At 45.7% G+C, this 13506-nt stretch overlaps 1 protein-coding gene across 2 annotated transcripts in view; it reads left to right on the top strand.

Moving 5' to 3' along the window:
- The first annotated feature begins 1640 nt into the window (after nt 1–1640).
- The window catches only part of CAMSAP3 (calmodulin regulated spectrin associated protein family member 3), a 38527-nt gene continuing 26661 nt past the window's right edge, over nt 1641–13506 (top strand). For both annotated transcript variants that reach the window (XM_083357067.1, XM_083357066.1), the window contains exon 1: nt 1641–1955. In XM_083357067.1, coding sequence (XP_083213193.1) covers nt 1808–1955 — 148 coding nt within the window. In that variant the 5' untranslated portion in view covers nt 1641–1807. The remainder of the gene's footprint in view (nt 1956–13506) is intronic.

Here is a 13506-nt window from a genome sequence, read left to right as displayed (position 1 = left end):
CTAACCAAATGGTAATTACTTGCTGCAGCCAAAGCCAATGGTCTTTACTGCATCTTTCAGCCGCAAATTCCGCTTGGTTATCGCCCTTTAATCTTCGATTGGTTGCCCCGAGTTAAAGTTACAGGAGAAATAAAACCTCCCCATCAAGGGGCGCTAGATTTCGGTCTTTTAAAGGTTCGTTTTGAAATTCTTCCTTAGCATTTCTTTCAAAATATCTATCTATCTATCTATCTATCTATCTATCTATCTATCTATCTATCTATCTATCTATCTATATCTACCTACCTATCTACCTACCTACCTACCTATAAAAGTGCCTCAAGCCTTTGTGATTACGTCGGTGGCCTTTCCCAGCATCTTTGTTGGCAAAGATGAGAGCGTGTCGGAGCGAGAGGAAGAAGCGTAATTCTACTGTTTTCCAACCCAATGCTTTTCCCACAAACGCCGGGCGCAAAGCCAAAAACTCGCGCTGCGTATTGGTGACGGAAATGAGCCCAAGGTCCGAGTTGGGTTGGGTTGGGGTGCGCTCCGAGGGACAAGTCGCTTTCCTTCGGGGGAGGGTCATTCACGGTTGACTGGCCGCTCGCAAACATGGTGGAGGTGTGCAGACGAAAAGAGCGAGCGCGCGCGCGCTGGCTCTAGCCCGAGCTGCGGCTCCTTTGTGTGTCTGTGCGTGCGTGCGTGCGTGTGTGTGTATGTCTCTCTCTCTCTCTCCCCCCTCCCCTCTCTCTCCCTCCCTCCCTTTCTCTCTCTCTCCCCCCTCTCTCTCTCTCCCCCCCTCTCTCTCTCCCTCCCCCCTCTCTCTCCCTCACTCTCTCTCTTTCGCCCCCTCTCTCTCCCCCTCCTCTCTCTCCCCCTCCTCTCTCTCCCTCCCCCCTCTCTCTCCCTCACTCTCTCTCTTTCGCCCCCTCTCTCTCCCCCTCCTCTCTCTCCCCCTCCTCTCTCTCTCTCCCCCCTCCCTCTCTCCCTCTCTCTCTCTCCCCCTCTCTCTCCACCCCTCTCTCTCTCCCCCTCTCTCTCTCCCTCACTCTCTCTCCCCCCCTCTCTCTCCCTCTCTCTCCCCCCCTCTCTCTCCCCCTCCTCTCTCTCTCCCTCCCTCTCTCTCTCTCTCTCCCCCCTCTCTCCCTCCCTCTCTCTCTCTCTCCCCCTCTCTCTCTCCCTCCCCCCCCTCTCTCTCTCCCTCCCTCTCTCTCCCCCTCTCTCCCCCCCCCTCTCTCTCTCCAGTAGAAGGACTGCCGTAGTCATTTCCAGCCTACATAACCAGGAAGGGGGAGGGAAGAGGAGAGGGAAATCCCGATCTCGTTTCTCGTCCCTCCCTCCACCACCCTCCGCCCGCCCGCCCGCCCGCCCTCCAATCCCCACTGCCGGGAGAGCGCTGGCAACAGACGCTCAATGGACTCCAAGCGGCCCCCGCCGGCCGCTTGGTGCAAGGCGCGCACGCGTCCCACTCCCCCAGGGCTGCGGCTCCCAATTCATCCAACCCACATTTATAAAGCAGCGCCTCCTTTCGCCCCGGGCAATTACCTGTCTGGAAGCTCCGCCTCCCCCCGCCCTTGATTGACGGCCGCGATCACGTGGCGGCGAGCGGCTGCGGGGGGGGGGGGTGGGAGGCCGGGAAACTGGGACGACTGGGCGGGCGCTCGCACCTGGAGCTAGCGGGGAGGGAAAAAAACCGGACGGGGATGCGCTCGGCTGGGGCCGCCGCCGCCGCCGCCGCCAGCTTAGTCTCCGTTGCCGTCGCCTTAGCCGCCGCCGCCGCCGCTGCCACACCAGGCCGAGTCCCCTTCTCTTTCCCGGTGGCGGGGCCATGGTTGCCGCTGCTCCTGCAGCCGCCGCGGCCATGAGGAAGAGCTTCCTGGTGCCCGAGATCAAGCCTTTGGATCAGTACGATTTCCCTCGGGCGCGGAGCGCTGCCAGCTTGGCCTGGGTGCTTGCCAAAGCCTACGGCGGTGCAGGTACGGCCGGCGGCGTGCAAAGGGGGTTTTGGTACGGCGTTGGCCGATGTCCTTTATCTTCTTTCTCGGGGTCTCTTAGAGAAGGCGGTAAAGGAGCGGGGATTACCTCCCCCGGGGCGTCTATTGTGACCCGATCTTTCTCTCCCTCTCTGGCAGCTTACTGACTCCTGGGTTTTGTGTGGTTTTTTCTTTTCTTCTATCTTCAATGGAGCCGCAGTTTTCTTTCTCCCTCTGGTTGGCGGCGGCTGGGAGAATATGTCAGCCTAGCCCTCCTCTCTCCCGGCTTCAGGGATGCCCCACCTGGTCGCATCGGTCCAGGGGTGCGGTGGGCTGCCTTGGCAATCTTCCTTCCATTCCACAAACACACAACCCCCATTTTTTCCCCTTTCCCCGGCGCTAACAATGAGCTCAGCTCGCTTGCGCCTTCTCAAGCAGATAGTAGTAGCCCGGGTGGGGCTGGCAGAGCCAGCAGTGGGTCGCCTTGCACCTAGGAGGATTACTTCATGTCTTTTTTTTTCCTCGCCAAACAGGTGTTTGCTTTTCTCAGATGGACAGGTGAGAGAGGTCTGGGAGATAGACTCGGATAGGTAGTAACAAGCGTGTGAGGGGGGGCCGTGGGTAGGGGCATTTTGCCATGTCTACTGCAGCTCCTGTCCTACACTGCCCCGTGTAAATATTCTCAGTCGCTCCAATTCCTTATGCTGTTGTAGCTTTGTGTTGGCTTTTGTTTCAGCCTAATCTTCTGCAGGGCTAGCAGGCTGCTAGGTGAGATCAAAGGCTTAGCAACACTCTCTTGGCTGGGCACCCCGAGGACCACATTCTCCAAAGCCTGATGGTATCATTGCTGCCCCACCCTAGTTGGTGGCACTGACAGATCCTTGAACAGGAAGGCAGCATTGGGTGTTTACTTACCTTTGTTCAGCAATGGAAAATTCTTTGGGGAAAAGGATGCTACCAGCTTCAGCTATATTGCTTCCCCCTCTCCCCATTTATTAGCTTTTATAAGCAAAAAGGATGTAATGAGTGCTTGATCCTTTGCTAGTGCCTTGGCAGGGTGTCTAAAGAAGTGCTATGGAAAGGCCACTGCCTCTTAGCATGGACCTCTTCGGTCCTCTGGCAGTGCCAGGTGGCAGACTTTGCACCCAGGCAACCCCCCTGGGCTCTAGCTGCGGTTCCCTTTGTCTCTGCTGGGCCTGGAATTAATGTTCTGTGAGGATTTGCAAATTGGTGGTACACAATGAAGGGGAAAGGAGGGGTGGGGGAAAATCCCTATTGGGATTAACCTCCTTGCTGTTCCTCCAGAAAATTGGGTGTCATTGGCACTTCTCTCCGGAACCCGGATTTTGCTTGCTTCTTGGGATGTCATCCTTTCATTCTCTTGGTTGCAAAAAAATAAAAATAAAATAAAAAATCCCACCCCAAAGAGGTGAGCTCATAGACACCAGTCTCTCCTGTAGACCATTTCACAGTTATCATTGTGTGATTGCAGAAAGTGATTTGAATCATAAATGGCATGTGAAGTACTGTTTAATTTTGAGGATTTTCAAAGTTATGTGTAAAAAATATGAGGTGCTTACTGTCACCAGTGAATCTCCAACCAGGGTACTGGCAGTGGACAGACCTTCCTCCTGATATCTCTGTGTATGTATTTGTGTTTGCGTGTATGTGAATGAGGGGCATTCCTCTGAGGCTGTTGACCTAGAAATAACATAATAGGGTTTGAGTCCTGCTGGGATTCAGGCCAGCCTGGAAGTAGGAAAATGGCTTGTGAGTCAATTAATAATTTTTCTCCTCTTGGTCCAGGGCTTTTGTGCCCAGAAGCTGTTCTCTCCTCAACTCCTGGAATCATGGATCTTCTCTGAGTGAGATGCAACAACTATTCCATGGAGCAAGGAGAAGAAAAGAGTAGAGTAATTGTAACTCTTTTTGAAAAGCCATGTGTGTGAGTGTGTGTCTGTGAAACGTCTTCACAAGGGGTAGAATTGGAAGAACAGTTTTCATCTTTGGAATTAGTTCACATATCTGGTCAAACTCAAGTGAAACAGGTTCCCCTTGTCCCTACCCTTCCTTGTCATCTTGATGACACACCAACAACACACTGTGATGGAAGTGAGAGAGAGACTTGTCGTTTGCTTTGGACTGAGGCCAGAGTAATCAGGCTTGCTAAACCAGTGCTGGGTTCAGAGTTCTGTGGAAAGTGGAGAAGGTGCCTCTTGGGACTGGTAGAACCTTAAAGCACAGTCCAGTCTGGCAGTCAAGTCCTTCTGACCCCCAAAATAAACATGGCACAGTTGCTCCAGAAATTGGCTATTAGTGAGAGTCATTAATAGTTGAAAGCAGGATATTTGGGGGATTCACACAGTTGAAGTAAAATAAAATAAAATAAAATTTAACATCCTTTTTAAAGATAAGTATTAGTAAGTGATTTCATCAGATACCTTGTTGTCTAACCTAATGCGTGTTATATTATCAGAAATATTTTTGCATGCACTTCCCCCCATCTATATATAAAAATCTGGAGGTGATTCAAGAAAGGGGCCCAGGTTCTCCTCAGGAATGTCTCCAAGTCTGGCACGATCGATGGATACAAATCCAATCATTCGTATGGGTTAGACCCACTTGATTTACCCATCCTGTGACTGATGCTTTTCCTCTAAACTAGCTATCCCCTGACAGGTTTCCTGGCTGAGATTGCTGTTGTATAAATGAGAAAGTTGGTTATAATTACGTAAATTAAGGTAGCATGCTGAGATTAATTTCTTGGACAAATTTTGGCCCTTGTATGTTAGACCACAACTTGGAACCTCCCATACCTTTGAAGGATTTTGGCAAAGGGATGGTAGGAATGGGGGAAGATATGGGTGGAAGTGACTGGATCAAAAATGACCAGCAGAAATTGACCAAAAATTTCAACTGTTTGCCTGGCTGACTGATTGGATGGGCTTTGCAACTCTGTTACCACGGTTTTGGTATTGTCATACTCTAGATCAGGCATGTTAAACTGCTGGCCCGCGGGCCGGACGCATCACCCTGAAACCGCGCCCACTCCATTGCCGGAAATGGGGAAAAAGTCACGATACATTGTGCGATGTCATGAGTTTCACATGCCTGCTCTTGATCCAACAGGCAGACTGTTTGAACATTAGCACCTTAATCCAGTATGATAAACATATTCTTCACTGGCCCAGCTATTTTTTGATAATATAGGAATATAAAATGCAGTTATGGTTTTTAATTTGTTGACTTGGGAAATGAAATGAAAAGAGAAAAATGAACTCCACCTAGCTTTTATCCAGTCCTTCCCCAAACTATCAAGTTGAGCAAAACTACCTTGTTTAAAGTGTATGTTTCAAATGAGATGTGCAGAGCCTAATATGAAGCTGGTGAAAAAAGAACAGAAAGACAGTTGGTCTGTGTATAAACATGTATATTATTATCTATTTCAGTCAATGTCAGTTTTATTTAAATTAACTAGACTCCTTGCTCTGTGTAGTAGAATCCTGTTTAAAGTAACATCACTGACTCATTACACTGATGTAAAAAAAATGTTAAGGTATTTATTAGAGTGTACTCAGTTTTTTTTAAAAAAATGTAAAGAAATGTGAGTACAGATCCTACTAAATTGTATGGTGTAACTGTATGCCTTGAGCTGTAATATAGATTCTCATCAGCATCAAAAGGCACATGAAGATGATCTAAACTACCGGTAATATGTTTTCCTCTAAATATGCTGGGACCACAATTCCGAAATTTCTCAGCTATCATGATATTGAATTACCTCCACCTCAGTGCTTACTGGGTCAAAATCACTTGCCATGCAAACTTTTATGATACCAGCTCCCAGATTTTAAGTACCGTATTTTCCGGCGTATAAGACGACTGGGCGTATAAGACGACCCCCCAACTTTTGAGATGATTTTCATGGGTTAAAAAGTCATCTTATACGCCGGAAAATACGGTAACAATTTAGTCTTTGTTGCTCACAATTTATATATTATATTTTACTTTACTTTATGGAACCTTTAAAATGTCCATTGGAATTCCATAGAAGTTTTCAATGGAGCCTGCTTGTTCAATAATAATATTCGTTTAGTCTAGTTTTCTTCTTCATGCTTAAAGGTTTTGTTAGTAAACATTTGTTTTGAGTATTTTAAAGATAGAAACGAAACTAATTTTCTGAGGTTTGTGTCCTTTTTGCTAAATACGACAACTGCGGCTTTTTTCTTGTCTGCTGGAATTTTGTATATTTTAAAGATTTCTCCAAAAAGACTGTTAGTGGCTTTGTTTGTTCCTTGATTCTCTAACATTTGGGAGTATAGTTGGTTAGGAACTAGGTTTTTTTAACCATAGGCCCACCTTTCCTGCATAGCTATTTGATCAATTTATTGAACATCTGAGCTTTATTATAAGGAAACTGCACTGAGAAAATCCATACTGAAAAGCTATTGTTCTTATTCCTCTTTGACACTATATAATTCCTCTTGCTGAGTATTCTCACCTCGAATCAAGTCCTTGATCCATCTGCCTTGTTATGTCAACACTGGACGTTATGCATGGAATTCTCAGGAAAGTGCTTGCCATGGTAGCTTAATTGAACGCTTGCTGTTGATAAAAATATTAATGCCTGGTCTCTTCTGGGTATCTTTCCAAGCTCTTCCTGCTCTTTTTACCTAGGCCAGGGGTAGGCAACCTTGGCTCTTTTATGACTCGTGGACTTCAACTCCCAGAATTCCTGAGCCAGCATGGCTGGTTCAGGAATTCTAGGATTTGAAGTCCACGAGTCGTAAAAGAGCCAAGGTTGCCTACCCCTGGACTAGAGGGATGCATATCTCTCTTTAATTATTATAATAGCGACTGTATGGCTGATGTAATGATTCCTGTAGTAGTTTTGAGAAGGCTGCTGACTTGCCTTGTGATTTGGAGGTCTTTAGGGGGTTGCATTTTTCATCTTGGCTTCTGAAGCTGAACTATATTAGTCTAAATACTACTTGGCTTAAATTTGAGATTGTGGGTGCACATATATATTGGTGTGTGTATGTGTGTGTATACACACACACACACATATACACACACAAATATATATATATACACACACACGCACACACAGTAGGAGATTTAAAACTTTTTGATTGTAGGACCTGCCTTTAGGTTTATTCTGTATCATAGGATTTTCTTTCTTATTTCCTCACTTGCCTCTTGCTGATTTAACTGTATATTGGGTTTGAATGCCTGAATTTTCTGTGTAAGCACTTTCTCTCTGCAAACTGGAAAGTCCAGAGATTGTTGGTAGAAAAAAAAGGTGCTGTTCTTAGCTAGGGATAAGTGTATCGCAGGTAGGAAAATAACTGAGTATTTTTCTGTCTTACCAGCTACAGTGGAAAGAAAGTTTATTCTGAAACTCCTATCCTTGATTGTGTTTCAACCCCAGAAGCTGACATTTCACCCTTTGGTTATTTATTCTCTGCATCTGTAAAATAGATTAGTTTATTTTCTTCATAGTGACTGAAAGATTTCAGAATTTTCTTTCAAAGAAATAGTCCACACCACGTTGTGTCAAGTTGCCCAGTGTGGAATAGGCAATGTGCATAATAATACTTTTGCAGTATGATAACCATCACAATAATATTACTATAAGTAAAGGAAACCTTGGAACAGAGTAGAAAAAACTTCTTGATAATCAATTAAAATAGAAAATTATTACTGTAAAAAGAAATGTGGGCTTCTAAGGTTGTATAAAAATTTCAGATTCAAGTTCTGACTTTACAGGAGTTGTTCTAGCTTTGGAAAAGTGTTATGATCTCAAAACTATTTTACACTATAGTGCTTAAAAGTGTTTTGTACCCCCTTCCAACTTCAGTGGTTTTAAAAATGAAATGGGATGGATCTATGAATGGTGAAGATTTTAGAGGCCATTTGCTGTTGCCTTCATCTCCTTCTAGGCACACGGTTATCTTTTGTGCAGAAATCTGGTGCTGCTTTGTATATAGACCTTTAATCCCATCCAGAAAAACTCTGCCTTATGAAACAGAGCATGTATGACCAACCAGATCTCTGTAGCATGGATATTGTCTTATACCTGGCACATCTCTGGGGCCCATTAAATTTGCATTAATAGACTTCTACTTGCCTCCCATCCTCGACTATAGCCCTAAATCAGACATGTCAAACACAAGGCCCGGGGGCCGGATTCGGCCCGCGAAGTGGTTTCATGTGGCCCGCAAAGCCTTCCTGGAAACAGTGAGGGAATGGCCCCCACTGCCTTGGCCCTGGCCCAGAAACCCTCCTTCTGCTGTAGACCCTCAGATCTGTCCTACTCCTGCCCAGGCCCCCATAGGCACCCTTGATGCGAACGATGTAGAGCTGGCCATGCCCACCCAGTACGCCATACGTGCCCTAGCCCCGCCCACCCAGTAGGCCACGCCCACCCTGGCCACACCCACCTGGCCCCTTGAGGGCAACTGCAATGCTGATGCGGCCCTCAGTGAAATTGAGTTTGACACCCCTGCCCTAAGTGGTGATCTTAGCATTGCAAGATGGAGGAGTAGGTAACTGGCTAAATTGCTCGTTTTTGTCTGTAATCTGGCTGCTTTGCTACAATTCCCACATGTGATTTTACAAAACAGTTTCCTGGCTTGAATTAAACTCCGGTGCCTTGAGGATATATTTCCATACGTTTGTGGCACAGTTTAGGATATTTGGTCTTATCTGTCTGTCTCTCAGAAGGCCTGGGATCCTAATATAAAAACTGTCTATGAAACTGACTTTCTGGACTCAATAGGAGTAACTCTGATTCGCAGATGTCTTGGGGGCAAAGGCTGTTTGCTATTTTAAATACTGCAGCTTCTTCCTTTTCTTCTGTTCTAGTGACCACCAACTGTATGTATGCCTGGGTATAGTTGTTCCCTCCCTGATTCAATCACAATCCTGCGACTGCCAGAATTCCTGGTCATTGTGCAGTTTCTGGAGTCTGGGAGATGTAGTCCAAAAAATCTGGACAGCATCCAAATGGGGGAAGTTCTAGTCTTAACACATTTGGGAAAGCATTTGACTAGGGATGGCAGGATTTTTAAATTCCTTTAGGAACTTTGGTTTCAGTAACCAAGAATCTTTTTTTTCCATGTAATTAAATTGTGCTGGTCATATTTACATGGACAGCAGGCTTGGACTATAAAAATAAATACATAAATAAATTACCACCAGGCTGTGCTGATAGATATATTTTTGAGTATTTTCTCATATTAAAAACCAGCAACATCTCCCACCCTCTCCAGATATTCTGATAACAGGCTCTAGGCTATATTCTCACTCACTCCGCTATGACATAGTTTTTTTTTACTTACAGGTGTGTCTGTGCATGCATATATATGTATAAAAGTATGTGTATATATTATATAAGGGACGCGGTGGCTCAGTGGGTTAGGACGCCGAGCTTGTCAATCAGAAGGTCGGCAGTTTGGCGGGTCAAATCCCGAGTGCCGCGTAACAGAGTGAGCGCCTGTTACTCGTCCCAGCTTCTGCCAACCTAGCAGTTCGAAAGCACGTAAAAAAAATGCAAGTAGAAAAATAGGGACCACTACGGTGGGAAGGTAACAGCGTTCCGTGCGCCTTTGGTGTCTAGTCATGCCGGCCACATGACCACGGAAACGTCCTCGGATAAGCGCTGGCTCTTCGGCTTTGAAACGGAGATGAGCACCGGCCCCTAGAGTCGGAAACGACTAGCACGCATGTGCGGGGGAACCTTTACCTATATATTATACGTTTGTAATAGCTGGAGCTTTTTCCTCCTGAAGATAGAATAGAAGATCCTAAGTTAGACCTTGATAACTTAGGACACCCTTTGCTACGTACAGGGAATATTTGCAACCCAAATCTAGTAGCTTTATCCACATTGTAGAAAAGGAAAGGACAGACCAAAGTCTACCTGCAGTCTTTGTATGGAAAATGAGCAGCTGTTGAAGTTGTAGAAGCCCCTAGTGCACTTTCTTGCTTACTAGCAGGCCAGAGCCCTGGTTTTCTTCATTTAGTGGCCGTGATGAGAAACTAGCCATCTCCAGAAGAATTTTCTAATTTCTCTGAGTGATCTTACCCAAGATTGATGGTTTCCTGTTGCCAGTGGCAACCCCAGAACTGAAAAGGTTTCCCATCTCCTGCTGTTACAGTGAAATTGTATGCGTTTGAAGGGGAGGAGCATTTAACTCTTCGCCCCTTGCTGTATTCATATTAGAACAAAGTCCTTTTTTCCCCTTGCCATGGCCCCATCAGCCATGCAGGTCTACACCTCATGATGAAAGTCATATCTAGTGGCACCTGAGTGCTTGGATCATGATCACACAGCCATAGAGGTGCTGCATGGCTGGGACTTTGAGGGTTGACCATATATCCATTTTTTCCGATATTGCCATAACTTTGGTTGTTGAACGAATGGATGTAAGCTGAGGACTACTTCTACTAAAGAGATCAATGTGAAGGAGAAGAATTGTTTTCTGCCTTCTGACTGGATGTCTGCAAAGTCAGGGCTTTCAGTCATGAATTGTTAAGCAAGCTATAGTGGCTTGGCTCTCACACTAAAACAAAGAGCCTTGGTGGAGCAGTGGGCTAATGCCTCCTTAAGTAACACCAGCTGCCTGCAATTAGTGCAGGTTCGCATCCCACCAGGCTCAAGGTTGACTCAGCCTTCCATCCTTCCGAGGTAGGTAAAATGAGGACCCAGATTGTTGGGGGCAATTAAGCTGACTTTGTAATAATGCTGCTTGGGGTGTGTGTGTGAAAACCCTAATAAGCAGGCATATACATAGAATGAAGGCTACTGCTAAGCTTGTAAGCCGCCCTGAGTCTTCGGAGAAGGGCGGGATATAAATGGAATTAAAATAAAAAAAATAAAAAAATAAAAATGATTGGATTTATAATCAGCTGAGCAAAAAGAAAATTGCCTGATGGTTATATGTGAACCAGGCCATGGGCATGCCTACCGTGCTGTAATATACTTGGCATTATGACTAATCTTCCACTGGTTCACTGTGAGGGCAAAGGTAATTCTAAAAAACATTTGCTTTGGAACTGAGCCATTTAAAAATGGACTTGCATCCCAATCTTTGCTGTTTGCACCACACCTTCTGAATCAGCTAAGTGGCCAGTTTCAAAATTGTCACCTTATGGCCAACTGCGATCCATCTTGAATGATAATGGGCTGTACAGAAACTGAAACCTACTCAATGAATTAGATACCTGCCCCATCAATGGCAGCTGTACTTCAAATCCCAGGATGTGAATCATGTTAGGATTTCCTGGCTTCAAGGAAATGGGTGTCCTTGTGTTAGTGCAACCTCAAGTGGGGCTTGGTTTATGAGTTTAAGACTTTGGAAGCAGTATCCTAAAAGCTTTCTTGTTGGACATGCTTAAATAAATAGCATTTACTGCTGAAAGGTTTGTGAATTTCAGATGCAGAACGGGTAAGTTTTCTTAAGCGAGAATTCTACTTGGCCAGATTTAAGCTTGTAGATTTTCACAAAGCTTGTCCTGGGAAATGATTGGCCCATGAGGTCAAATAGCAGATGTGTGCTGTAATAACTATCTGTAAGCTTAATTTTTGCCCCATGGGGGGCTTTTTCTGATAAAGTTCTTACCGTATTTTATGGCGTATAAGACGACTTTTTAACCCATGAAAATCACCTCAAAAGTTGGGGGGTCGTCTTATACGCCCAGTCGTCTTATACGCCGGAAAATCAGCAAGCTCGGGAAGGCACGCCCTCCCCTCTCACTGTGGAGGAAGCAGGGCAGGCTGGCGTCTGGCGGGAGCCGGCAGGGCAGTCCTCGGGGATGCTGCCTCAAGAGGGAAGGACTGCCCTGCCGGCTCCCGACCGACGCCGGGCGGCTCCGCCGATGCTGCTTCAAGAGGGAAGAGCGTGAGGCGCCTGCCATGGCTCTTGAGGCAGCATCCCCGAGGACTCCTTAGGAGCTGGGGAGCGATGCTGCCTCAAGAGGGAAGAGCGTCGGGCGGGAGCCGGCAGGGCAGTCCTGCGCGCGCGTGCGTGCACAGGACTGCCCTGCCGGCTCCCGCCAGACGCCAGCCTGCCCTGCTTCCTCCACAGTGAGAAGGGAGGGTGTGCCTTCCTGGGCTCGCTGATTTTCCGGCGTATAAGACGAAAAATCTTGAAAATCATCTCAAAAGTTGGGGGGTCGTCTTATACGCCCAGTCGTTTTATATGCCGGAAAATACGGTAATATGGAAAGTGTAAGATCCATTTTGGCCTGTGACCTCTTTCATGCTGTATCAAAGCATATTACTTCCTTTACTTATATATTTCAGTGTGAGGTCCCTTCCTAAAGTTAAGCTGGACTCAAGAAAATATGGGCATTCCTCAACTTACAACAGTTCATTTAGTGACAGTTCAAAAGTTACAACGGCACTGAAAAATGCAGCCTCGGAGGGGGTACAGTGGGCTTCTAAGCTAAGGTAGATCTGCTCCATTAGCTAGAAGGAAATGGGCTTTTAGCCAAGTTTTCAGCGGTGGCTGTGATCAGGTGATGCTGAATCAGCTGGTGAAGCTGTTCCACCTGTTCTTCTTCCCTGCTGTCTTACTCAGGGATGTCCCGTCCCTCCCAGCCAGCTTACTGGCAGGAGCTGACAGGTAGATCCTGATCCTGATCCTTGTGGCCTCTTGAGGAAGTAACCAATAAAGCATGTGAATATCAGCTCTAGCCATTTTTTTCCCAGAGTAATAAATTACGATTTGCTTTGTGATACTTAAAGAGTAGCAGAGACTCTGGGGAATAAAATTTCATTGTTCTCAAAAGAAGAAAAAGAATCCATGAGTGTTTTCTGATCTACTTTTTGACTTATTTGCAAACCCACACCTTTTCCAAACTAAACAGGTGAAACTAAAGGTGAAAATTGAAGTTCTGACTCTTTCTTCCCTTGTACTTAGATACTGGATACAGTATTCCTAAACACTTTTATTACATTGTAGCTATAGCTCTGTAACTTTTCTTCATCTAGGACAGGGGTAGGCAACCTCGGCTCTTTTATGACTCATGGACTTCAACTCCCAGAATTCCTGCTGACTCAGGAATTCTGGGAGTTGAAGTCCATGAGTCATAAAAGAGCCGAGGTTGCCTACCCCTGATCTAGGATGACTACCTGGGATAGCTGCTAAAAATCTTACCAGGTATATATTCAGTTGTTACAACTGATTATTACAACAGCTGTTGTTGTAACTGTATTTGTTATTTAATGGAATGTGCTTGTGTGTCAATCTCACTTGTGTGAGGCTGGTTTTTTAGACTTATTTTTTTTCCTTCCCCATCCCCTTTAATATTGATCATATAATCCTAAGAGTACATTGCATAAGTCAGGGGTCTTCAAACTGAGCCCTTTTATGATTTGTGGAATTCTGGGAGTTGAAGTCGATGAGTCATAAAAGGGCCGAGTTTGAAGACCCCTGGCCTAAGTAATTACCTGGCCATTCTCTTTGCTGCTCTATTTCTCCTCTTATCTTCTTCTTGCTATATGGAAAATATTCTAAATAAGAATGATAAACTGTTGCAGATGGAG

Source organism: Vipera ursinii, assembly GCF_947247035.1.
Source record: "Vipera ursinii genome assembly, chromosome: 2".
NCBI lineage: Eukaryota > Metazoa > Chordata > Lepidosauria > Squamata > Viperidae > Vipera > Vipera ursinii.
Note: the sequence above shows the minus strand (reverse complement) of the source record. Positions and strands in the feature narration are given on the sequence as shown.